At 39.2% G+C, this 27544-nt stretch overlaps 1 protein-coding gene across 1 annotated transcript; it reads left to right on the plus strand.

Annotated features, from left to right (window-relative positions):
- Window positions 1–8176: 8176 nt before the first annotated feature.
- Window positions 8177–25578, plus strand: BLOC1S6 (biogenesis of lysosomal organelles complex 1 subunit 6). Its single transcript, XM_024568346.3, has 5 exons — window positions 8177–8383; window positions 13040–13181; window positions 20793–20880; window positions 22529–22615; window positions 23050–25578. Exons 1-5 carry the CDS (start codon window positions 8302–8304, stop codon window positions 23167–23169), a joined length of 519 nt encoding a protein of 172 aa, XP_024424114.2. The 5' UTR covers window positions 8177–8301; the 3' UTR covers window positions 23170–25578.
- The last annotated feature ends 1966 nt before the right edge of the window (window positions 25579–27544 follow it).

Raw genomic sequence — 27544 nt, forward strand, 5'->3', positions numbered from 1 at the left:
GCCCCAAATCCAGAATACTGACAACACCAAAAACGTGTGAGGATGTGGAGCAACAGGAACTTTCATTCATTGCTGGTGGAAATGCAAAATGGTACAGCCACTTTGGAAGACAGTTGGGTGGTTTCTTACAAATCTAAACCTACTTTTACCATATGATCCAACAATCTTGCTACTTGGTGTTTACCCAACAGAATTGAAAAATTATTCTGCACAAAAATTTGCACGTGGGTGTTTATGGCAACTTTACTCACAATTGCCAAAACTGGGAAGCAGCTTAGATGGCCTTCAGTGGTGAAAGGATAAAGAAACTGTGGCACCTTCAAAAAATGGAATAATACTCTCTAGTCTATGCCAAAAAGAAACCAACCACTAAGCCGTGAAAAGACATGAAGGAAACTTCAATGCATATTACCAAGTGAAAGAAGCCAATTTGAAAAGGCTATATACAGTGTATGATTCCAAATATATGACATTCTAGAAAAGGCAAAACTATGGAGTAAAAAGATCAATGATTTCCAGGGCCTAGTGGGACAGAGGGATGAATAGGCACGCACAGAGGATTGTTTTAGGGCACTAAAAATACTCTGTTATGCTATAGTGGTGGATACGTCATTATACCTTTGTCCAGTCCCATAGATTATACAACATGAATAGTGAACCCCAATGTAAGTGATTATGACGTGAAAATGTAGGTTCATGAATTGTAACAAATGCATCACTCTGGCAAGGGATGTTGATGATGGGAGAGGCTGTGCATGCATGGGGGTAGGAGATATATAAGAAGTTTCTGTACCTTCCCCTCAATTTTGCTGTGGACTGAAAACTCTAAAAAATAGTCTATTGAAAAATTTCAAAATCCATAGCTTTTGGCCTCTGCATATATTTTACAAACTTTTTGGTGGTAAGGTTTAGGAGAATGTGTTGGTGAAATATTCTACGCAAAAATTTTTACATAATGCAAGGAAGGAATGATGGAAAGTGTAGTGAAGTTGCATTGGGTGGAAGTATTTTAGCACTTTGCTAATGTGAAAGAATATTTCTCATGTAAATATAAGAAAAGTGGTTAAAATTCCTTGAGAGTCATTTTCAGATTGGTTAACCATAGGCAAAATGATAAACTGTTTTTCTTTAGTACCCCAAATTCTCTGATTTTCTACCTTCAGTTCCTTTCTTTCCTTTTTAAAATTATTTTGCAAGCACAGCACCCTATATGAATGTGTGCAAATTTTCAACACTTTAGCACATTAGAAGTGTAAGATCATGGGCTCTAACATCTTTCTTTTGTATACCTTCTCATTTCCCATCCCCTTTCCCTGCAGCTCCTGGTCCCTACAGCCTTCTTACTCAAATCTTTTTGTGCCCCTACCTCTATCCTTATTTTTGGAAATTGATGGAGAGAGATAAAGTGGAGGGGGAAAGTGAATCCTGTAAGAGAAGTAGGCCAAACTTGGAGATTTTATCAAATCTTAGCACATTCTAAATATAGGACATCCTGATTATATTCATGTATTAACATTTTTTCTCTGCTTGAATCTCCCTCCTACCTACTCCATTTTGGTTAGCAAAAATAAAGGATGCAAGACAATTTAAGGAAAACAGCAAAACTGAAAGGTGGAGAAGTGATTTTGATGTATTTGTTGCATATTTGCTCTCCTTTTTTTGGATTTCAAGGTCCTTGGAATCCAGTGGACTTATTTCCCTTTTGCTATGAATATACAGTGTTTAACACTTTCTGGATATCATTTCTTTGGCTTAACTTCTTCAGAGCTGTATGATTACATTTCATATTATCTTTTGTCTTCTTAAGTTCTTTTGGTCTAAAGACTATACAACACCTTTCTCCATTGAGTTCTTTTGCTAGCTACTTAATCTGTGTTGCTCTTGTCTTACCTGAAAGATAGATAGCACCTTGAGGTCCTTGAGTCTCAAGCATACTTTTGCTACTTCTGGTGCTTTTTCCTGTTGAAGGCTTTATTAATTTTTCTCTGCATATTACATTTGACCTGTTCTTCAAAGTATGGTTTAACTTCATTTCCTTTACTAAGGTTTTAAAATTTCTTTAGTTACTCTCAGTTGTGCACTACATAATTGTACATCTGTGTGGCTGGAATAATGTCCCCCTCCATGAAATTCCACCTTCAATTCCCCAGAATCTGTGAATGTTACCTTACATGGCAAAATGAACTTTTCAGTTGGTCAAATTAAGGACCTTGAGATGGGGAGATTATCCTGGGTTGTGCAGGTGGGCTCAGTGTAATCACAGGGGTCTTATAAGAGGGGGGCTGGAAGATCAGAATAGGAGGGAAGACAATGTAGCAATGGCAGTAGAGGAAGAAAAAACAATGAGATGGGCCATGAGCCAAGGAATGTGGGCAGCCTTTAAAAGCCAGAAAAGGATTCTTCCTCAGAGTCTCCAGAAGTAACCATATCTGTTGACACCTGGATTTTAACCCAGTGAGACTGATTTTGGACTTCTGAACTCCAGAACTATAAGATAATAAATTTGTGTTGTTTTAAGCTACCAAATCTGTGGTTATCTGTTGTTTGTTATAGCAGCAATAGGACACTAATACGATGTCATTAATGTCCTTTAGAGTTCTTTTGGTTTGTTCCACATAATTTAGCACTTTAGTGCCATGCTAATTCTACTGTGTATAAATGGTATAATATAAATTCCTGGTGTGCTGGAGCCAGAATTTTTACCTCATTTTGTTAAAAATTATTTTATTGTTGTTCAATTACAGTTGTCTGCATTTTCTCCCTACCCCTCTACCCCGCCCCATCCAAACCCACCTCCTTCCCTTGCTTCCACCCTCCCCCTTGGTTTTGTCCATGTGTCCTTTATAGTAGTTTCTGAAAACTCCTCTCCCCACTGTCCCCTCCCCACTCCCCTCTGGCTATTGTTAGATTGTTCTTAACTTCAATGATTCTGGTTATATTTTGTTTGCTTTTTTCTTTTGTTGATTATGTTCCAGTTAAAAGCAAGATCATATGGTATTTGTCTCTCACCACCTGGCTTATTTCAGTTAGCATAATGTTCTCCTGTTCCATCCATGCTGTTGCAAAGGGTATGAGCTCCTTCTTTCTCTCTGCTGTGTAGAATTCCACTGTGTAAATGTACCATAGATTTTTGATCCACACATTTGCTGATGGGCACTTAGGTTGCTTCCAGCACTTGGCTATTGTAAATTGTGCTGCTGTGTACTTTGGGGTGCATAGGTACTTTTATATTGGCATTTCAGGGCTCTTAGGGTATAATCCCAGCAGTGGAATTGCTGGGTCAAAAGGCAGGTCCATTTTTAGTTTTCTGAGGAAATTCCATACTGTTTTCCACAGTGGCCACACCGGTCAGCATTCCCACCAACAATGTACTCGGGTTCCCTTTTCTCCACATTTTCTCCAACACTTGTTTGTTGATTTGTTTATGTTGGCCATTCTGACCCTAATCAAATTAAAAAGCTTCTGCATGGCTAAAGAAAACAGCATTAAAATGAAAAGAGAACCAACGGTATAGGAAAACATATTTTCCAGTGATACATCAGACAAGGGTTTGATCTCCAAAATATATAAAGAACTCACACGACTCCACTCCAGGAAGACAAACAATCCAATTAAGAAATGGGCAAAGGACTTGAACAGACACTTCCCCAAGGAGGAGGACATACAGAGGGCCCAGAGACATATGAAAAGATGCTCAGCATCACTAGCCATCAGAGAGATGCAAATTAAAACCACAATGAGATACCACCTCACATCAGTCAGGATGGCCATCATAAACAAATTTACCTCATTTTTTATACCCCAAGTCTCTTCCCATTCTTAGGTACTCAGCTATTTAGAGTGTATTCTATCTCTGGCACATAAAAGAGAATGGATACCACCAGTGCATTTTGAAAGACATATATATCTCAATGAACTGTTTATTTCCTTGGCATCAAATGCAACCTTTTTTGATTTCTGCGTCACAAGAAGTGTTAGATGCAGAGCACTTGCTGAAAGGAGGCTGAAACAGAGGGTATTTAACAAGCACTTGACACGTTCAGCAGAAATCTCTGGGAGTAAAGAAAGAAAAGGTGAAAGAGCAAACCAAGATGGGTCAGGTAGACAGTGCTCCTTGTCTCTTAACCTGATTCATTTATGTTACATTAAGAAAAGTTAGGCTGGAGAACCAAGATGGAGGCGTAGGTAGACACACTGCGCCTCCTCCCACAACCAGAACTGACAGAAAATCGAACAGGAAGGAAGTCCGACACCAAGGAAATAAAAAATAAACATTCATCCAGACTGGTAGGAGGGGCGGAGACGGGCACCGGGGCGGAGAGGACTCGCGTGGCCATGGTGGGATCGAGACTGGCGGAGTGTGGGACAAATGGCACAGGCAGTCCGAGCACTAGCAGACCCTGTGGCCCCACATTCGCACAGATAAACCCAGAGGGCCGGAATCAGAGTGGCGGAGAACGGGGCAGGCAGAGCAGCGGGTAGCACCCTGTGGCACCACATTCGCCTACAGATAAACCGGACAAACGGTGGGGAGCGAAGCAGACCACGCAACCCAGGGCTCCAGCACAGGGAAATAAAGCCTCAAATCTCTGATTGAAAATGCCCGTGGGGGTTGGGGCGGCAGCAGGAGAGACTTCCAGCCTCACAGGAGAGGTGGTTGGAGAGACCCACAGGGGCCTAGAGTGTGCACAAGCCCACCCACTCGAGAACCAGCACCAGAGGGGTCCAATTTGATTGTGGGTAGCGGAGTGAAAGATTGAAATCAGGTGGAGAGTGGAGGGGGTGCCATTGCTCCCTCTTGGCCCCTCCCCCACGTACAGCATCACAGCACAGCGACCAGCATTACCCCGCCCCGGGGAACACCTAAGGGTCCGCCCCTTTAAGTAACAGATGCGCCAAGACAAAAAAAAAAAAAAAAAAGGCCCAAGTGACAGAACACTTCAAAGCTCCAGAAAAAATACAAATAAGCAACAAAGAGATAGCCAACCTATCAGATGCACAGTTCAAAACACTGCTTATTAAGATGCTCACAGAATTGGTTGAATTTGTTCGAAAACTAGATGAAAAAATGAAGGCTATGCTAAGAGAAACAAAGGAAAATGTACAGGGAACCAATAGTGAGGCGAAGGAAACTGGGACTCAAATCAATGGTGTGGCCCAGAAGGAAGAAAGAAACATCCAACCAGAAAAGAATGAAGAAACAAGAATTTGGAAAAATGAGGAGAGGCTTAGGAACCTCCAGGACAGCTTGAAACGTTCCAACATCCGAATTATAGGGGTGCCAGAAGGAGAAGAGGAACAACAAACAATTGAAAACTTACTGGAACAAATAATGAAGGAGAACTTCCCTCATCTGGCAAAGGAAATAGACTTCCAGGAAGTCCAGGAAGCTCAGAGAGTCCCAAAGAAGCTGGACCCAAGGAGGAACACACCAAGGCACATCATAATTACATTACCCAAGATGAAACAGAAGGAGAGAATCTTAGATGCAGCAAGAGAAAAGGACACAGTTACCTACAAAGGACTTCTCATAAGACTGTCAGCTGATTTCTCCAAAGAGGCCTTACAGGCAAGAAGGGGCTGGCAAGAAGTATTCCAAGTCATGAAAGGCAAGGGCCTACATCCAAGCTTACTGTATCCAGCAAAGCTATCATTTAGAATGGAAGGGAAGATAAAGTGCTTCTCAGATAAGGTCAAGTTCAAGAAGTTCATCATCACCAAGCCCTTATTATATGAAATGTTAAAAGGAGTTACCTAAGAAAAAGAAGATAAAAAATAGGAACAGTAAAAATGAAAGCAAACTCAGTTATTAATGACCACACCTAAAACAAAAACAAGAGCAAACTAGGCAAACAACTAGAACAGGAACAAAACCATAGAGTTGGAGATCACATGGAGGGTTGTCAATAGGGGAGTGGGAGGGGGAGGGGGGGGAAGGTACAGAGAATAAGTAGCATAGATGATAGGTGGAAAATAGACAGGGGGAGGGTAAGAATAGTGTAGGAAATGTAGAAGCCAAAGAACTCATAAGTATGACCCATGGACATGAACTATAGGGGGGGGATGTGGGAGGGAGAGGGTGGGCAGGATGGAGTGGAGTGAGGGGTGGGGAATGGGACAACTGTAATAGCATAATCAATAAATATATTAAAAAATAAATAAATAAAACAGAAAAGTTAAAATGCTGAAAAACAGCATTCATCAAACTTTCTAACATGAATTTTTCCTTAAAGCAAAGTAGAAGAGAGAGAAAGATGGTAAAAATAGGCAGGGTGTGACAGTTTAATTTTATCAAGTAAATCCAAATAACCAGCATTTTTAAATCCAGGTAAATATGCTTAATAGTACTCTAAGAGCTAGAGGTCACAAATAACACACAGGACATGGGTCTATTCTAAGGGGTCTTAGTATCTAGTTGGGAGATAACAACAGCAGGGAACTGAGGTTACCAGGCAGTTTATCAAGTGTCATCTTGTGTGCTTCAGACTTTGGAGATTATCAATATTTGGAATTTGGGGATAGAGAATCAATACTTCATCCAGCAAATATTTCTTGAGAACTTATTATGGATCTCTGTGAATAACAGTTCGGAGTTTGCAATCTAATAGAGAAAGTTAAGAGAAATAACTGACTAATGTGAGAATGGATTAAGGGCTAAATAGCAGGATGCTTTGTACTGAGAAAAGGTTATTACTGTAACTTCTGAAATTTGAAAGGGGATGTAGAATTGAGTGATTTTTAATTAGAGGTATTATATAGACTGAGCCTTGAAAGATGGGTAAGACATTGACTAGAACATTCCAGGCTGAAGCATGAGCAAGAGCACTGCAGATATTTCTCGCTTGGATGGAGCAAAGGATCCTTGAAGGGTAGTGCATTACTTTCCTATTAACATGGCAACGAATTACCACAAACTTAAAGAAACACACATTTATTACAGTTCTGTAGGTCAGACGTCCAATACAGGTTACATTGGGATAAAATCAAGGTGTCAGCAGGACTGAGTTCCATTCTAAAAGTTCTAGGGGTGAATCTGTTTCTTTGTCTTTTCCAGCTTCTAGAGGTCCTCACAATCATGGCCAGTGGCCTCCTTCCTATTTTCAAAGCCAGCAATGCTGCAACTCTTTAATCATCCTTCACAGTTACCTCCCTCTTGACTCTCCTGCCTCACCTTCCAGTTTTGAAGGCCCTTTTGATTATATTGGATGATTATTTTTATGTTAAGTCAGGAAACTAGCAACCTTAATTACCCTCCTTTTTGGTGAAACTTAACATATTAACAGGTTCTGGGGATTAAGACTGTGGACCTCTTGGGCTGGGGTCATTATTCTGCGTACTACATGGAAAGGGAGAGCTGCTCTCCAGAGGGAAGGCAAAGGAAGGGGTGTGAATGTACTGATAAGGGCAGTGGGGTGACAGGTGCAAGTTTCTGAGGTTTGACAGAAACTCTCTCTTTGATGCCAGTGTTGGCTGCAGCATAGAAAAGTGTTTGGACAGGCAAGTTTAGGAAGCCACGACAGTCGAGGTGAGATGGTCTAAGGTAGGGAGAGCATAGCTGACGGTTTTATTTGGTCTGAGGCTGCTTCTGCCCATTTCGAAATGTTTTTAATCAAAATTCATGACACTCCACAAGATCTCTGCAAGGACCATTTCTAGTAACATGGCTGAATTTGTTCAGTAGATGTTGCAACCCAGGCCTTAAATCATTCACCTACACCCAACAAGGAGTGACCGGAATCCTGGCCAATACCCCAATTAGCAAGGCTGAAACTCACAGAGAACTAACCACTGAACTTTTTAACGGTCCAAGTCGCTGGGAAGGCACGCAGTCCTTGTTCTTAAGGTGTTAAGACGGATATAAAATCGAACAGCTGTGTAGAGTGTCAGCGAGCTAAGCCTAACTGCTCGCCCAGTTCAGCAAAGCTCTTCTGGTCTTCGAGAGTCCCCCGGGGTAGCCCCTTTCCGTCACCGCCCACTTTCTCCCTCCCACCATCCCCCGCCCACTCCTCGGTCACCGGGACGAGAGCCCCGCTCCGAGGACTCAAATGACACAGCGCCCTACGCCAATAATGACGTAAGCTGGAGCCCCCGGAGCAACGGGTGGTAGACCTTGGAAGCAGAAAGGGCTAGGAGCACTCTCCGACCCGCGGTCACGTGGCCCGCGCCCGCGGTCTTCCGCTTCCGTTACTTCCGGGTGCGGCCGCCGCATCTGTCCGGTTGGGCGCTGGACTTGTTTGGTTCCTCCGTACTGTATCTGACCATCTGCACTAGGGCCCCTTCCCTGGACCCAGCGGGAGGGACATGAGTGTCCCCGGGCCGCCAACTTCGGACGGGGTCTTGGCACCGCCACCCGACGGTTTGGGGGCTGGAGAGCAGCTGCCGGGTACGTGCTTTCCTCTGGGTGGGCAGCCGAAACGCAGCGGGTGGGTCTTTCTGGCCGCCCTGCGCGAGTAAGCTGCTGCTGGCAGCTGCGGCCGGGCTGTGGCCCCTGCGCAGAAGTGGGGAACGGTGCCGGCCCTGCGGAATGTGTGGGAAACGAGGTTTGCGGGGCAAGTGGTGTTTTTTGGGTGCGGTTGGAGGCAATTGATGGTGAAGTCATTCTGCGTTTACGTGACTCCGGCTCTTGATGGCTATTTGTTACACGTTGGTGGTTGAGGATGAATTCGTCAGAAGGATGATGGCTTTGTAATTTAGAGACTTGATGCACACATTACTGCGTCTATATTCCTCCAGCAGTCTTTCTTTACTTCAGTTCCAAGAGAGATTTAAGCCCCAATGCCCTAAGGCTTCCATTGAATGTAGTGGGTTGACTTGCTCTGCATCCAGAATGGTACAATTTCTCTACCATCCTTGGGAGAATGGAGAAAGTACTCAGAGCAGTTTCGTGTTCTGTGATTCAGATGAGGAGCCCTAGATGAGAAAGGCTGCAGGGCTTTGGATGTGCCTTTTTCTTTTACCTCCATTTCTAGAAACATAGGCGTTACCCCCAAATAGTGCTCAGTCCTTTCTTGGCCATGCTTTTCCTCAAGGGTCTCCCTCTTTTCCCACCTTCCTAAGTTGCTTCTATAAATATGACTTCCTTGTATGTATGTGCAGTTGGGTGCCTCTCAGCTTGCTCCTCTGTCTGCTGGATGCTTTGACATGGTTCTTTTGCAATAATCTCACTTACAGCATGTACACAAATAAAAGTGGATGTCTGATCCTATTAATGGTACCAAGTCACTCTCACTTGAAACTTTGATATTACTCTGGACTCTTTCCTCTCACTTGCCTCCTACCTCTTTAATTTAGGGAATTCTACTATACAAGTTCCAACTCCTTTTTGTATTTTCACCCTTAGAACAGTAGTTGTAGTGCTAGTCCGCCTCCTGTTTCTTACTCTTACTTCCCATCTGTCCCACTACTGTCACATCAGTGCTCCAAGATAAAGCACCACTCATGACATTTCCTTGCTTAGAAGCCTTCAGTGCTTCCTAGTTACTTACTAATATAAAGAGCCAAACGCATTAGCTTGTCACTCAAGGGTCTTTCTAGGCTGGCTACATGGTTTTTACAGCGCACTACTGCATATGTCTCATGCTCTACCTACCTTCTCCGCTCAGAGCAATTCCATATACCTGTCTTTCCTCCTGGCTGCTTCCTTTTCCCATGCTGCATCCCTTCCACTCCTGTCTTCACACTTTCTTACCCATTTGGAGGTAGTAGATCTCCTATTGTTGGGGGGGAATGTAAATTGTTGCCATGTCTTAGGAAGGCAGTTTTGCAGTGGCTGTTTAAAAATGCATTAACCCTTTGTCCCATTGGTCTAAGAATTTGTCTTACACAAACAGTGACAAAAATATGCAAAGACAAGCAAGAAAATGTATTGCAACAGTTTGAAATAGGAAAAAGTGAAAATAACCTAAGTACTCATACTTATGTGTCTTAGTCTACGCGGGCTGCTATAACAAGGTACCATAGGCTGGGTGACTTAAACAACAGACATTTATTTTTTGCAGATCTGGAAGCTGGGAAGTCCAAGATCTAGGTGCTGGCAGAGTAGGTTCCTGGTGAGGAGGACCCTTTTCTGATCTTGCAGACAGCTGCCATTCTCACTGCGTCTTCGCATGGTGGAGGGAGAGAATTCTGGCTTCTCTTCCTTTTCTTTTAAGGACAAGAATCTCATGGGGGTACCACCCTCATGACCTCCTTTAAACCTAATTACTTCTCAAAGGCCCCACCTCCAAATACTGTTGCATTGGAGGTGAGGGCTTCAATGTGAATTATGGCAGGACACAAACATTAAGTCCAAAACTGGTTAAACAAAATATGTTAGAATTCTGTTCATTTAAAAAGAATGAACAGAATCAGTTTTGTAGGAGATCCATATATGTTAATATGGAAAGACATATAAGATATACATTTAGGAAAAGAGTTGTAGAAAAATACAAGTAATTTCATTTGTGATAAAAACAGGGTTTATGCATGGGTATGCAAAGACCGTTTCATGAAGACTGTGTAAGAAACCCCAGAGGGACTCTAAGGGCATGAGAAAGAGTATTTTTACTTTTCAGCTTTTTTGCCCCCACCCTTTGTGTTCCAAGTTTTCACAAGATTAACATTTCAAAAAAAGAGGAAGAAATGAAAATTTCATCTATTTTCCAAGCTTCAGCGCAAATGTCCACGCCCCCTTTAGGAATTGTTCCCAGACTTCTCTGGTCAAAGTGACCTTGCTCTCCCCCTGAATTCCCCTCTAGTGGCACTTCTCACGTGCTGTGATTCTCCTGCAGTGAACCCTTTCAGGGAAGGAGACTTGCCCAATATGTTGTTGTGCTCAGAAACTACTACACAATATATATAGACAGACATGCAGCAAGTGTTTTTTGTACGAACAGGTTAAGGACCCTTTCTTTTTGTTTAATCTCCCACATAAAGTACCTTGAACTTAGTAACATTTAGTATGTGTGTAAAAACATGAAAACTTAGATAACTTCCACTAATTAACTGGAAGATCGAGGCAGGGTAGGAAGGGGATCTGCCAGTTATAACGTCTATACTGGTGGGGCAAAAGTAGGTTTACAGTTGTTCATATGGAAAATAATATAGTAATCAGTAAATAGTACAAGGATAAACTGTATTTTGTATACTCACAACTGTAAACCTTTTGCCCTATCCTGTATATTATAGGGGAGGTGTATTAGTTATTATTCCTTAAAGTTGAAATGTCCTTGTTGGGTATTTCTGTATAATACTTATATTTTCCATACTTTCCTAAGAGAGTTGCTGTTGTTTGCACTATAATTGTAATCAACCCTTAAGCAATGGCATGAATTTTCAGATATACTTGTTCCCTTCCCACCTGATGGTACATCAGTAGCAATATCCATAAGTGCTCCACATTTCCCATTATATTTTTGTTTGGTTTGTGGAGTGCTCAGTGTTTTAACTTAGCTCTTACCTGTTTGAATATTGCCTTGCAACTATGAGAATTCCATAGTTTGCTCATGTTTTTCAGGATCAGAATAAAAAGCATACTATTTTACTTTGATTTCTAAAAGCTTATTTTGAATATGACAGTATGATGTTTTCCTTAGTCTTGCCAAAATTTAAATATGTGGTAAAACCTATACATGGAAACGGGCTCTAAGCAATGCATTATGATAGATGTATTCTATGTAATGTTCCATTCTGATGTTACCGAATATTACAAGATTATGATTAAAGAAAGATATTTCAGAGCTTAATATTAGTTTTAAAATGTTTTTGGAGTACAATTTTAACAATGTGACCATTTCATTTTTTTCTCATTCTAAATTAATGATTCTAAAATCTTACAAACCAATCAATCACTGAACCCTGTTTAGAAATTGTTTTATACTTTTTTTTCGTAGTAGTAGCGATTGATGGGTATTCCTTTTAAACACTTGAATGCCTGGCACATGGTTCCAGTTCCTTTATTCAAAGGAAAAGTGTGAGGCATAGTTCCTCTCGTCACATGTAGATTTACACACAAGACATAATACATTATTTTATATAGTAAATTAAAGTATTGATCTCAACAAAGGAGAAATTCTTAGAAAATTTCTCTCCTAACAAATGACAAAACATCCCTCCCTTTATATATAAATAATATATCAAGTTATATGCAAAATAGATGTTGACCTGTATTTTTACTTCCATAGAAATGAAAAAATATTTTTAGGTATTGCATTTTTGAAAAGAAGAATTTCTTGTTTTCATTCAGTGACTGTTTCCTACTTTCAGGCCTCAGATTTCCTTAACAATCCATTGAAAACTATAAATCCTTTACATGAAATCCTGTCATGAAACATACATACACATACAGAATTTTGCATGTTAATGTTCTTTTAATCTAGGCTTTATGTTATAGTAGTAGCTTTAAAATATTTTGAGTGCTCATAGTTCGTTTTTTAGAGGACACTCAGAAGGTGAAAGGTAAAAACAGGGAAATTTCAAAATTTCTAAACAGGGTTCAGTGATTGATTGGTTTGTAAGATTTTAGAATCATTAATTTAGAATGAGAAAAAAATGAAATGGTCACATTGTTAAAATTGTACTCCAAAAACATTTTTAAACTAATATTAAGCTCTGAAATATCTTTCTTTAATCATAATCTTGTAATATTCGGTAACATCAGAATGGAACATTACATAGAATACATCTATCATAATGCATTGCTTAGAGCCCGTTTCCATGTATAGGTTTTACCACATATTTAAATTTTGGCAAGACTAAGGAAAACATCATGCTGTCATATTCAAAATAAGCTTTTAGAAATCAAAGTAAAATAGTATGCTTTTTATTCTGATCCTGAAAAACATGAGCAAACTATGGAATTCTCATAGTTGCAAGGCAATATTCAAACAGGTAAGAGCTAAGTTAAAACACTGAGCACTCCACAAACGAAATAAAAATGTAATGGGAAATGAGTGTCCATGTGCTGAACCTCGTTGCCAGCCTTTGTCCCTGCCTCCCTACTGCTCTCTGATCCCTGTGGCAATTTAAAAGCTTCCTAAATTTGATTTTTGCTTGGGGACAGGTTTAAGTGACACTTCTCCAGATGAAGGGTTAATAGAGGACTTGACGGTAGAAGACAAAGCTGTGGAGCAACTGGCGGAAGGATTGCTTTCTCACTACCTGCCCGATCTGCAGAGGTCAAAACAAGCCCTCCAGGAACTCACGTGAGCTAACAAAAAGCAGAGATGCACTCATTTCCCCTCTGGCATAGCCCTTATTTACTGTTTAAGTATACACTCTATTAAGTCATACTATTTTGTGACATTTTCAGAGATGCACTCATTCCCCTCTGGCAGAGTCAACATTTACTACATAAGTATATACAGTATATACTATATTAAGTCATTATTTTGTAATATTTCATGCAGTTGAGTATTTCTGTATCTTTAGTGATAGCAAATGGGAGTGGAGGAATTCATAGTAATCTAAATATAAAAAGTAAAATGAATACTTGTAGAGTGTTTGGGTTCTAAGTAGTACCCCTAAAACTTTCCTAGACTGTTTCATTAATTTTGGTGTTTTATCATTATTTTATAAAAGTCTTGCCTATTGGGAATGTTGCATGATGGGTATACACCTGTTTCTGAGTAGAGTTGCAAAATTGCTTCCATAAGAGTCACATTTGTATTCTGTCACTGGTTCATGAGTTGCCAGAAGTCCTTAAGTATCTTTTATTGAGGCGGCCCATTTTATCCTCTGCTAGCTAAGTAAAGGATCCAAGGGAACATTAAGAGAGGGACAAGATAAGGAAGAATGGAACCCATAGAATGGGGTCAGTATGCAAAGATACACACTGTACTTTATCGGCTCCCACCTGGACCACAGACTGAGTTTCTACTTCCTCTAGAGTCAGGACCTGTCAGATTGCCCAGTCCGGCCTACTATTTCCTTCTGTGATGGTCATCTTTCAGCTGGCTCTGAACTGCTGCTTCTCTAAGACCTACCCTCTGAAAACGTTCTCAAAAGACTTTATTAGGGCAAAGGGAGAGAAATAATCAACTATGGTCATTTTGTAAATACTAGTAAGTAGCGTTACAATCCTTGGATTTGAAGGTGATAGTGAGTATAAAAGTCGTAAGTGCTGTGTTCTACTACCTGTGGTACACTACTGTAGTTAGGGAGTGGGCAACACTCCGGTTTTCTGCTAGCTCCAAGTGACATTTTTTATCCCTAGTATGTGTGATGCCTTGTATTTTAACATCAGTCAATGCTTGTGGCAAAAAAGTCATAAAGACTTTGCTGTGGAGTGTGGATGAAGTATAGACTGGGAGGAGGTAAGAAACTCTGCAAGCCAGCCATTTGGATAACACCTTCCTAACAGGCAGCTGGGAGTCAAGGTTTAACTGCAGAGTTTAATTGGTGAGGCCATAGGCTAAAATTTAGTGTTTTGAGTATCTTCACTTCCTAGGCATCCATATGAGGATGATGGTGGTGGTGGTGGTGGTAAAGTCAGTTACTGTTTATTACTGTATTTACTACATGCTTGCCACTGTATATACCATATCTTAATTAATCCTGACACTTCTTGAAGTATCTAATATTATGTCTGTTTACAGTTGAAGAAACTGAGGTTCAGAGAGGTTAAGTAACTTAAAAAAAATTACATAGGTAATGTTGGAATTAACAGTTGAATATGATGAATAAGCAGTTATTATATATCTTGTGTCAAGGCAAGATAAGCAAATTTCAAAAAGAAATGTTTTCTAGTAGCTGTCTCTTTAGAATTTCACAAATAATAAAGAAGCAGGGGAAACAGTAGTAGACTAAGAGGCTCCTGAGTCCTAGTGCTGGCTCTGTCTTTAACCTTTTTAATATTCATTAAGCCACTTTACCATTATAGAGACAGGCCTACAGATAAGGAGAAGGTAGTGGTAGACAGAAATTAAGTTTTCTTCATAGCTAACAATGGGTAAGGAAGACCAAGAACAAAATTTAACTTTATATACATGAAAGGTTACAAATAGTCTTTTATATATATCATTTTAACACCATTGGAAAGAAAGAAAAAAGAGGTTCTGGGATCTTGGTTCTTAAAAGTAGCCGGAAGAGGTGCAACTGTGAGTAGACTCAGTGGAGCTCCCTTTGAGATAAAATAGGCTTAAACCTTTCAAGGAAATAATTTTTTTTCTCAGAGATTACTCTTTATCAGGGGCGTCCAACCATTTGGCATCTCTGGGCCACACTGGAAGAAGAAGAGTTGTCTTGGCCACATGTTAAATACATTGCGACATGTAATCACAAAAAAATCTCATTATGTTTTAAGTAAATTGATGATTTTGTGTTGGGCTGCATTCACAGCCATCCTGGGCCGCCTGTGGCTCCTGGGCTGCGGGTCGGGCGCCCCCGGTTTATACTGTGTCAGGGCTTCACAATCATGCCCAGCATACTTGCCACAGATTATACAAAACTTCAAGGGAAAAGAAATTCAGTCATTTTTTCCCACTACATTGTAGCTACATATTTTCTGGAACTTTCTTCCAGAGTCTCTAGACTTAATGGATCATGAAAGGTACAGTTACAGTTTTGTTATAAAGGACACAGATCAGGACCAGCCTAATGAATAAACACAGGGCAGGCTCTGGGGACATTCCAAACACAGAGCGTCTGTGCCCTCTCCTAGTGAAATCGGGGTACGTCACCCTCCCAGATATGTTCACCAGCCAGGAAGCGCTACTGAGCTCTGGCGTCCAGACTTTTAAATGGGCTTTCATTAAGTAGGCATAACTGATTGAATCATTGGCCATGTAACTGAACTCATTCTCCAGGCCCCTCCCTCCTTTGGAGAATGGGCTGATATTCCATGGCTCAAAACCCCAAACCTCTGACCACATGATTGATGTTTCTGGCATGACCAGCCCCAATCTTGAAGCCCCAGGGGCCCACTGTGGGTCACCCCATCAGCGTAATCAGGTGTGATCCAAGGGGCTCATGAATAACAGAGAGACTCCTATTTTTTGGGAATTCCAAGAGTTTTAGAATAGATATGCCAGGAACCTGGGACAAAGATCAGACAAACTCATGATTATACAACAGATCTTCCTTTAGCTCATTTAAAAAATTTTTATATTTTTAGTATTTTATTTTTGTTTACAGAGCATATGCTATTTTTCTTTTTTAAATTTATTTTTAAATTACAGTCGATACAATATTATATTAACTTTAGGTGTACGACACAGTGATTAGACATTTATATAACTTACAAAGTGATCCCCCCGATAGGTCTAGTACCCACCTGACACCATATAGAGTTATTACAATATTACTGACTATATTCCCTATGCTGTACTTTCTATCTCCGTGACTGTTTTCTCTCTCTTTTTTATTTTTCAATTACACTTGACATTCACTATTACTTTATATTAGTTTCAGGTGTACAGCATAGTGGTTAGACATTTATATAATTTATGAAGTGATCCCTCCCATAAGTCTAGTGTCCCCCTGGCACCATACATAGTAACTGCAATATTATTGACTGCATTCCCTATGCTGTACTTACATCTCTGTGACTGTTTTGGAACCACCAACTTGTACTTAATCTCTTCACCTATTTACCCAGCTCCTCAATCCCCCTCCCATCTGGCCACCATCAGTTTGTTCTCTGTATCTATGAGTCTGTTTCTGTTCATTTATTTTGTTCCTTAGATTCCACATGTAAGTTAAATCATATGGTATTTGCCTTTCTCTGACTTATTTCATTTAGCATAATACCTTCTAGGTCCATCCATTGTCATAAGCGATTAAGATTTCATTCTTTTTTAATGTATTTTGCCTATTTTTAAATGGTATGATTTTCTTATTGTTGTGTTTTAAGACTACTTTGTATATTTTTGATACAAGTCTTTATGTGTTTAACGAATATTTTCTCCAGGTGTGTGGCTTATCTTTTCATTTTCTTAACAGTGACTTTTATAGAGCAGAAGTGTATAATTTTAAAAGTCCTTAATGGATTATGTTTTTGGTATTGCATGTGAAAATTAAGGGTCACCTAGATTTTCTCCTGTGTCGTCTTCTATAAGCTTTAGAATTTTACATTTTACGTTTAGATCCATCATCCATTTTCAGTTCTTACAGAAGGTGGGAGGTCTGTGCCTAGGTTAACGTCTTTGCACATGCATGTCTAGTTGTTGTCTTACCATTTTTTGAATCGACTCTTCTTTCTCCACCGCATCATCTTTGCTCTTTTGCCAAAGAACAGTCGATGGTATCTGTGAGGTTCTAAGAGCTGTGTACCTCGTTCCATTGATCAGTGTGTTCTTTCTCCAGTGCCACGCCGTCATGGTTTCTGCAGTTTTGTAAGTCTTGAAGTTGCGTAGTGTGTGTCTCCCCACTTTGTTCTTCAGTATGCACTGACTATTCCAGGTCTTTGCCTGACCGTGGTGATTTTAGAACCAGTTTAGTGTGTCTCCAAAGTAATTGGCTTGGATTTAAATTGTGATTGCATTGAATCTATAGATCAAGTTGGGAGGAAGTTATACCATAATATTAAGACTACATGTCCTTGGAATATCACTCCATTATTTACATCTTTTTAAAATTTCTTTCTGGAGAGTTTTACATATAGAACCTGTACAAATTTTGTGAGATTTATACCTAAGTATTTCATCTGAGGGGCTTATTGTTTACTGCTGGTACATAGGAAAGCAACTGACTTTTGTATGTTAACCTGGTGTCCTGAAACCTTGCCATACGGACATGCTGGCTCCAGGGGGTTTTTGTTGGTTCTTCGGGGTTTGCCACATAGGCATTCATGTCATCTGTGAGCAAAAATAGTTTCATTCTTTTCTTCCTAATCTGTATGGCTTTTATTTCCTTCCCTTTTCTTGTTGCATTAGCTAGGACTTCCAGTATGGTATGAATAGGAGTAGTGAGAATGAACATCTTTTCCTTGCTCCCAATTTTAGGGGGGAAACATCTAGATTCTCATCACAAGTGTGATGTTAAGTATAGTTTTTTTAAAAAAATGTTCTTTAACAAGTTGAGGAAGTTCCTCTCTCTTCCTAGTTCGTGGAGAGTGCTTTTAATCATAAATGGTGTTGGACTTGGTCAAATTTTACTTCTTCTGCATCAACTGATAGGACCATGTGATTTTTCTTCTTTAGCTTTGTTCTTTTCAAATATTGAACCAGCTTTGCATACATGGGATAAATGCCATTTGGTTGTGGTGTATAATTTTTTTATACATTGTTGGATTTGATTGCCAATATCTTACTGAGGATTTCTGCATCTGTTCACGAAATACGTTGGTCTATAGATTTTCCTTTCTTGTGATGTCTTCATCTGGTTTTGGTTTTAGGGTAATGTTGTCTTCATAGGAAATGCACTCTCTACTTCTGTTTGGTCCTGGTGCTTTCATTTCTGGGATTAATTCAGTTTCTCTAATAAATATGATACAGTAGGCTGTTAGGCAGACATGAGCAGAGCAGGGATGATAAGCCAGATACAGAAGGTCACCAGGACCCAGGATGGAAAGCCCGAGTGCCTAGCAAAACTGGGAAAACAAGCATTGTAGGGTGGGACCTTGCTCCCAGGGTGACCTTTCTTCCCCTAGCATATTGCCAGTTACTTGGGGGTAGACCCTCCCCCTGACCTTTTCTGGACCTTGCATGTCCTCCCTTAGAGGAGGAACAAAGGGGCTGGAGAAGAGCCTCTTGTGATTCCAACACAAGCCCTTACAAGACCACTTCCTCGAACATTAAGCTCTCAGGACAATGAGGTCTAACCCGCATCAGGAAGAAAGCCTTGGGTCTGTTGACCCTGGAAACAGTTTTGGTCTAACTAGAGATAACATCTAGGCCAGTATTGTGTTTCAGCTCCAGGCCCAGAAAAGCAGCAAAAGCAGAAGATGAAGGTACACCATGGCTGACATCAGGACCAGCTGCATTGACTAATGACTCCCTACCCTAGCACCAACCAATCAGTAGACACCATGACCCTGAAGGACACACCTGGACAGCTAATGAATATTCTACTGACATTCTCCCCTAAAATTCCCACCTTTAGGAGACAGATAAAAATATATAAGGAGAAGGATGTAGTTTGCTCACTTGTGCTCTCTCTCTGCCTTTCTCTCTGTCTTTCTCTCTCTAGCATGCCCATGCTTTTCTCCATCCCCTTCTTCCCTTGGGTGCCCTCCCACCCTCTGCCTCGTGTGTCTCAGGGAACCCCCCCCCCCATTCCCCTCTCTTCCTTTCACACACCCACATCTTCCCTTCTCCCTTTCTTCCCCCAGACTCATTACCTTTGCTTTCTTTTTCTGAGCGGTGAGGGCCCTCCTTTTGCCTCTGTAACTTGTTTCCTGAGTACGTGCAGCCCAGCTGGCTTCCTTCTTCTATGGCTCACGTATTGTACCTCTGTGAGTTTTGAAATAAGCTTTCACTTGTACTTGAGTTCTTGGCTCTGAATGATTTCTTATGCAAGCTCAAGGAGCAACATCTAATATCTGGTGCCATTTGCTGTTAGATACAGGCCTACTTAGATTATATGTCTCCTTGTGTGAGGTTTGGTAGTTTGTGTCTTTCAAGGAAGTAGCTGTTTTTATCTAAGTTATGAAATCTATGGATATAGAGTTGTTGAAAGTATTCCTTTATTATCCTTTTAATGTCTGTGGGATCAGTAGAGATGACTCCTCTTCTATAAATTATGTTAGTTATTTGCATCTTCTTTTTTTTCTTTGTTAGTTTGGCTAGAGGTTTATTAATTTTATTGGTCTTTTGAAGAACCAACTTTTGGTTTTATTGATTTTTCTATATTATTTTCTCATAGTAACAGCCTCTATTTGCTTTCCTGCTTATCTCAGGTCGTCGACTTGCTGGGTTTTCCTCTCATCTGTTCTCTATTTCACCTCATGTGTTCTCTAGTCAGAGTTGAAGGGACAAACCTATGACCTCTGGGCTCTGCCAAACCAAGTGCTGGGTGGTGGAGATGCTGTGACTGCCCTTCGGTCTCCTCATTTTATTTATTCTTCTCATCATTGTTTCTTTTTAGCATAGTTTTGCAAGCAAATCATGACATATTTTTCTTTGTCAATGGTATTCTTTAAAATATTTAATTAGGTGACCCCTCAATGTCACTTATTCCTGTGATCCCAGCATTGATTGATCTAGAGAAGTATGTTAGGAAAGTTGACTTCTCTTTCTCAGTAGAAGGTTTTGAATCAGAATTTTTATGAGGAACCTTTGAAATTACATTGTTTGACCTTCTCACTTTATAAAGGAAGAAATTTAGTCCCAGAGAAATAAACTAAAATTTCTAAGATCACACAACTGATTATTGGTAGGGGAATCTTACAATTCCTAGGCCTTTTTTTCATCTTCCTATTTATTCCTTTAGACTTACTTATCCCTTGATACGGCATTTTTCCCAACTGTAATCTAAAAAGTCACTGCTGCTCATTTACTTTGTGGTATTCTCCCGATTTTAATATACATATAAAACATCAAGTTTCTTGGGCAAGATAGTATAAAAAACTTTTTTGGGGATAATGTAGGAACTTGTTAAAAGTAATAATAAAATGAATTTAAATGATTTGGTGATTTTGGTTACTAGAATCTGAAACTGAGGCAAGAATAGAAGACACATTTAGTTTTTAGAATGTGACTTTGAAGTATTATTTCGAAAGATTATACTAACCCAAATAAGCTTTGAAGAATCAATATATAAGTTTCCCACTGAATTTCTACCTTTAACATTAACCGAGATGAACGTGGTTACTTTGAAAGAATTGGCACTTACAGTACGTAATGTTTATTTTGGCTGTGTGCTTTTTTTTTTTCCAGACAGAACCAAGTTGTATTGTTAGACACATTGGAACAAGAGATTTCAAAATTTAAAGAATGTCATTCCATGTTGGATATTAATGCTTTGGTAAGTAGGAGTTAGTTGACATAGCTTAAAGACATCTTGTTTTAGAAATAGGTGGGTTTATCCTCCCAACTTTTTACATATGTCTGTTTGGGATCTTGTCCTCTAATTTTTAAAGGTTAGAATTTGTGTTTTAATAGGAAACTTTGATTTACTTTACTGGGACGCCTATTATTTTTAATAGTTATCTTTCAAATATTGAATTTGTGATAGGAAATAGAACTTATTTATGAAAGTCTGGAATAGATCTTTATTTTTATAAATGAGACTAAAAATTAAGAAACGTTGGGGATACTCTTTTCCCCTTAAGGAAAGTGCATCTGTTTTTATCAATTACATGGTTTTTTAAATTCATATTTAATTGTATGGTATTTTAATAATGTTTTAACAAATTAATGCTGAAACAGGCCCTTTGAAGGTTGTTATGGACGCTTTATATCGTTCAGTATAAACGACACTAGTTGAAATTCATCAGAAGCTTCATAGCTTTTTGTTAAGGGGAACTGATACTCTTTATTTTAAGAAACAAGAATTAACAAAAATTAGGAATTAGGAATACCTTTCTTTTCACCGTGAACATTACAAATATCTCAGTTTACATGATTTATGGACTTTTGTGCATTGGACAAGTGGTGCTTATTAATGTTTTCCTTTTATAACAGTCAGAAAGCTCATCTTCTGTAGCATCAGGCAGAGGCCTGTGGTAGTAAATACTATGTCTTCTGCTCTGCAGTTCCTGACTTCTCGCGAAGGAGGCGGATAAGGTTCTACTGACTTACGAATATTTGTTGAATGAATTAATGATAAATGAACCAAGCGAACACTGTTGTTTTTGTCTAAGGGGGCAGAAACTAAGTCTTCCTCTTTTGTCTTCTCTCAGCCCCAGAGCAATTCTGATTATCATGTAGGAACTGAAAACTGGAAGGCTGAGAGAGAGAGAGAGAGAGAGAGAGAGAGAGAGAGGGTCTGGAAGCTGTAGAGCTCACCAGCTATGACTTTACGTATAGCTGCATGAAGGTTGCTAATCTCTCTATCGACACTTCTCTCTTTTTTGTCTTCTCTTTCTGTTACCTTGACTGAGGATGTGGTGATTTTTTCCTTTTCTGCCATTTCTGGCTGAGACAGAAAGTCCACACCTATATTCCTTGGGAAGAGAAGCGTCCTTCCAGAGAGGTTCTTCTGCTTAGCCCGACTTCAGAAGCCCGCAGCCCTGTCTGGGCCCTCTAGACACAGCCTGGCTTTTCCTGATGGGCAGACTGTCCTGTGTGTCCTGGCCTGGTCTTTCCCTTGTAAAGGCACTAGGGAGTGTTTTCCTTTTCTCACAGAAACTGAGCATTATTCGGGAGCCTTACTGAAGTTTTAGGGTAATATTGCATGTTTTTAAAGCAAAATGTTACCTGTATACAATATAAATATCTGTTTTGTGTTTAGTAACTTTTTATCAGTCTGAACTGAATCAGGTTTTTTCAAAATTCTACTAATGGTTTAAATAAAATGTAAATATTGGAATTAAATTGTGGGGATAATTAAGATGTTAAAAAATTTGACCAATTTAGGAAGGATGAACTGTCATTTAGGCATTGATTTATGTATCCATTTTGCTAGTTCAGTCTATTTTAACTTGGCTTTTCGTTGATTTTTCCATGGTAAGTTCACTGAAGCTAAACACTATCATGCCAAGCTGGTGAACATAAGAAAAGAGATGCTGATGCTTCATGAAAAGACATCGAAGTTAAAAGTGAGTTGGAAAGTTCTTGTACACTTTTTGTAAAAGTAGAGGTTTAATTGTCTGTTTTTCTTCAGTACTCATTTTCTGACTTGTTATATATCCATATACAATAACATACTTAATTCATGGTACATTTTTTTAAAATTTATTTTTTATTTTTATTTTTTTAAAACATTCTTTGGAACTCCACTCTGGGTCTTTTTACTAATAGCTGGGCTGGTAGGCTCATGTTCTCTGACTATGTCACTGTAATTCTCACTTAATGGAGTAACACATGGTTTTTTGTCCTAAGGAGACCTTAAATTACCCAGAATGAATTTAAAAGTTAAATATGAAATTTATAAATGTGTATTGATCGCCTGATCGAAGCACTGTTACTTTTAAATTAGGCCCTAACCTATACCCCTTGGTTGTTCTCTTGGTTTTTGAATTTTTTGCCGTAGAAAAGAGCACTTAAACTGCAGCAGAAGAGGCAGAAAGAAGAGTTGGAAAGGGAGCAGCAGCGAGAGAAGGAATTTGAAAGAGAAAAGCAGTTAACTGCCAAACCAGCGAAAAGGACATGACAAGTTGAATGTGTTTATTCTTCCTTCACGTGTCCCATATTCTTTGGATTTAAGATGACTTAAGTGTAGACTGAAGTTAAGGTAGTGCCTTTTACTATTGTGTCCTGTTTTGAAATCCTTTCCACAGGAATGCTGCCTCTGTATGTTCATTTTAGCCATTTAAGCTACTTTTTTCCCCCTAAGTAGAAGACACAATGTCACTTGGTTTCAATATTTATGGGTAATTTTTCAACTTTCATTTTGCTTACTTCTAAAATTCATTATAAATTCATTTGACCTTGAATCATTTATAAACTGGAAAATGGTTTGATTGTTTTTTAATAAATAGTCTAGACTTTAAATGGTTAAAAGTTATTATTTGGCAATACAGTGCTGGTTTTTGGCAACTGCCTTTTCATTGCTTAGGTAAGAAAAAATGCCAACATTTAATCACATATGCTGCTGGAAAAGAGGTGGTATAAGCTTTGTGAAGAACATGATAGAAAAATGTGTGTACAGTAAATAATAGCATCTTAGATGTAGGATAGGTGAGCAAGATGCCAGAGAGAGTCCACTAACCATACACTTTGCTTCCTAGCATTGTTTGCTATTTAGTTCTTATGTGGCTTCTGGGTTCACAGTAGATTGCTCTTCCTAAAGTTTGGCAGGGCTGGTGGTAAAGCTGTCACACACTCAAATATTTTTAAATATTTCTAATACTTAGTAAGAGTCATCACACATTGAGATAGAGTTGTCAAGCTGATAAGATAGTGAGCTCAACTTTCCAAGTGGAAAATCTAATTGCTAGTTCTGTCCTCTGATTTGCTGTGTGGCCTTACATGTGGTTACTTTTTTTGTGCTTTTAACAAATTCTTAAAGTAGAATGATAGATACCAAGTACCAATTTTATAGGTAATGAAAAGAATTGTGGAAAATTGGTAAACGGCTTCTTCACAGAAGAGGTAGCATGAGGCTGTTAGTGTTTTCTAGAGATCCCCCCCCCCCGCCAGTATTATAAGTAGAAACTTACGTGAGGGAAATAAGAAGTTTCATTGTTTAAGACTGAGAATATATTATTTACTGTTCTAGTGTTCTTTAACATACAGCTGGTCTCCAGGCTGTTACTCAGAGACTGGACAGAATCTGTAAAGGTGTGTGATTAGAATGTGTATCTTTTATAATCCACATTACATTTTTGATGAGCTGGAATCAATACCTCTGGTTACTATCAGGATAATTAATGATGGAGAAGGCATTAGGTTTAAACTGAGTGCTAAGAGCTGGTCTGTTTAAAGGTTTAAATAGTTTGTTTGAAAGCTTTTTCCTTCTTTAGTGAATGAATTATGATCTCACAGTTCACTTGACTTTAACCTTATGTTAAGAATATGAATATATTTTATTTTAAAATGCTACATGTTGTCTGAATTGCTGAATATACTCGTTTACAATCTGAAAAAGGCTGGGCACTGTTTCTCAGAGTGGTCTCTGGACCACCTGCAATGATTAGTTAAATGCTGGTTCCTAGACACCACTCTTGATCTGCTGAAGCAAATCTGTTTTGCTTTTTAAAAGAAGTTTCCTCAATGAATACACGCACTTTAAAAGTTGAGAGCCACTGGTCTGGTGGTCTGGGTCAGAGGTTACCCGTCAGACCACCTATCACCGTCACCTGGGAGCTTAAAAAACCCTGCAGACATTCAGGAAGATTCTCACTCAGTAGTTCTGAGGCGGGACCCCATGCGAATTTTAAAGAGCTCCCCACACTGGTCTAGACTATTTAGTAATTTATATTTATAAAGAGTGAAATAGTTTAAAAAGTCATCCAGTAACTTTTGGGATTAATCTTGTGAAATAAATTCTGAATTGCTGCTTTTGATATAAAGTCAGGTTAAGAGTGAAATAGATAACAGGAAATAAAGAAATCTGGTTAATTAATTGAACTTTTTGTGACCTGTATTAAAATAAATCATGTTTACTGAATAAATGGCAATGCACATGTACTTTTAGAGTTGTATTATTTTACTTTTGAAGATTTTTTAAAATGTTGGCAATATATATTAGCATCCACTATTTTTAGGTCAATTGTAAATCAAAGTACTGTTACCTTGGTAGTTAAAATCTAATTTTAGCTGTATTTCAGTAGCTTAGAAACATATCTTAACCTGGACAGAACCCTTAAAATTAGTCTTACTGTATTTTTACACAAAATAATGAATTGGTACTTGGGTTGAAAAAAATTGCCTTTGGTTTTTGGATTGAAAAATACTGCCTTTGTTTGGAGAACCGTGTCACATGTACTGAACTAAAATGGCGGAAGTTGATTTTGTAGGATGTTGTCATGTAGATATGTAGACGTGGAATGTAACATGGTTGTGTCCTCTGTGAGTTTTTGTGTGGATAGTTCATAAATATGACAGTTACAAACCCTCATGTACTTGTCTGATTTTTGAGGTTATAAAATGAGGACTACGTTTTACACATTTGTTTTCAAAAGGCCTCTGAATTCCCCAAGGTCACCGATGGAGCACTGCCGTGCTCGCAGCGCTGTGCACTTCCCTTCCTGGACGTCACTTCAGCCGTGCCACCCCTGTGCTCTCTCTCCTTCCTCCCTCGTCTTAGTGTTCTCCGGAGGGTGTCACGCAATACAAGTCCACTCCTGAAACGTGTTTCAGAAAGTGATAGAAAGTGTTGGGAAAAGATTCTAGTTGAAATAACCCAACTTCATAAGGTTTTTATTTGAGAATAAAAGTAATAGCTGCTGTTAGTGGTTTGGTAGATAGAAAGTGCTTCACTAGGACCCCTGCATCTGCGGCCTATAAATAATGGAAAATCCCAACTAATAGAATATTTTAGATTATATTTGTTATTATTAATAATTTCTTTAATGTGGGAGCCCTTGGACCCCTGGGAGAGGGACTTCTATTGACCTTTGGAGGAAACATGAACTCTCATAAATTTCCCATAAAATTTTGTATAAATGTGTTCCTGTGACTGGGGGTGTGTGTGTATGTGTACACACACATACGTGATTTCCTCCAAAGCAATGACCCAATAATTATTAAACCTCCAAACCTCACTGTGTACATAGTAACACCAGTTACTTAGTTTTAGGTTTTCTACTTGGATGAAGATAGTTTCTGTATTGCGTATTTGTTCAGACATTATTTTTGTACCAATTTGATAGATATTTAAGATTTGTTATGTTGTTAGCTTACTCATTTTGTCTTAGCTCTTTAGCATGTATGAGGCAACTTGAGTGATACTAGGTTTATTTTCAGAGCCATTAAGAGTGAAGGAAGTAGTCAAGGGAGACAGTTATGACTAGTTTAAAAAACACTGAAAGTAAAAATTCCAAAGAAATACAGTGTGAAGGCAGGGCAGTCAGAGAGAAGGCTGGTAAAGTTTGGAGTGGAATGGGGCTGATAACTGAGAAAGAGGAAAGGAAAGGCAAAGAATGAAGTAGGAGGGAAAGGTAATATATCTTTTGTGTACCCTGAATAAGGGAGATTTATAGGCATGCGAAGAATAATAAATTAATGAAATTCACCTATTTTTAGGATAAGGTCGCCCCCTACTGTCACTTCATTCTGGTTTAGATCATAAATAATTCCTAATGTGCCTCTGAAGGCCTTCAATGTTCAGATCTGGGTAAGAACGGGGCTGAAAATCACTCAGAGCGTGTGGGTGCTGCTCACCTGTGTGCAGCTTGACTGTTACTAGAACTTTGGAAAAGACGGACAAAAGTGTAGTGAACACTTTGTGTAGGGAATATTAAGCAACAGAAACATGTATATACACTTGAAGTTTCCTGGCTTCTGCTTTGATCATAAACTTTAAAATTTTTACAGTATATATGGCCTTAGTAATATTGTGGTTAAAATTGTGCACTTTGAAGTCAGACTGCTGTGATTTATATTCCTGTTTGATTTGGGGCCATGGACTTACTTGAACCCTGTGTACTTAAGTTTCCTAAACCATAAAGTTGGGATAAGCGTTTCTGGCTTCATAAGTTTTTTTCTCTTAATATATTTTATTGATAATACTATTACAGTTGTCCCATTTCCCCACCTTTACTCCACTCCATCCTGCCCACCCCCTCCCTCCCACATCCCCCCCTATAGTTCATGTCCATGGGTCATACATGTAAGTTCTTTGGCTTCTACATTTCCTACACTATTCTTACCCTCCCCCTGTCTATTTTCCACCTATCATCTATGCTACTTATTCTCTGTACCTTTCCCCCCTCTCTCCCCCTCCCAATCCCCTGTTGATAACCCTCCATGTGATCTCCATTTCTGTGGTTCTGTTCCTGTTCTAGTTGTTTGCTTAGTTTGCCTTTGTTTTTGTTTTAGGTGTGGTTGCTAATAAGTGTGAGTTTGCTTTCATTTTTACTGTT

Source organism: Desmodus rotundus, chromosome 7 (genome assembly GCF_022682495.2).
Source record: "Desmodus rotundus isolate HL8 chromosome 7, HLdesRot8A.1, whole genome shotgun sequence".
Taxonomy (NCBI): domain Eukaryota; kingdom Metazoa; phylum Chordata; class Mammalia; order Chiroptera; family Phyllostomidae; genus Desmodus; species Desmodus rotundus.

Bases quoted from the DNA above. Each gene is read 5' to 3' on its own strand.
- BLOC1S6 (XM_024568346.3), top strand. From the start codon at position 8,302: ATGAGTGTCCCCGGGCCGCCAACTTCGGACGGGGTCTTGGCACCGCCA. The intron at 8,384-13,039 runs GTACGTGCTTTC...GCTTGGGGACAG, and splicing joins GGCTGGAGAGCAGCTGCCGG to GTTTAAGTGACACTTCTCCA. The intron at 20,881-22,528 runs GTAAGTAGGAGT...TTCCATGGTAAG, and splicing joins TGTTGGATATTAATGCTTTG to TTCACTGAAGCTAAACACTA.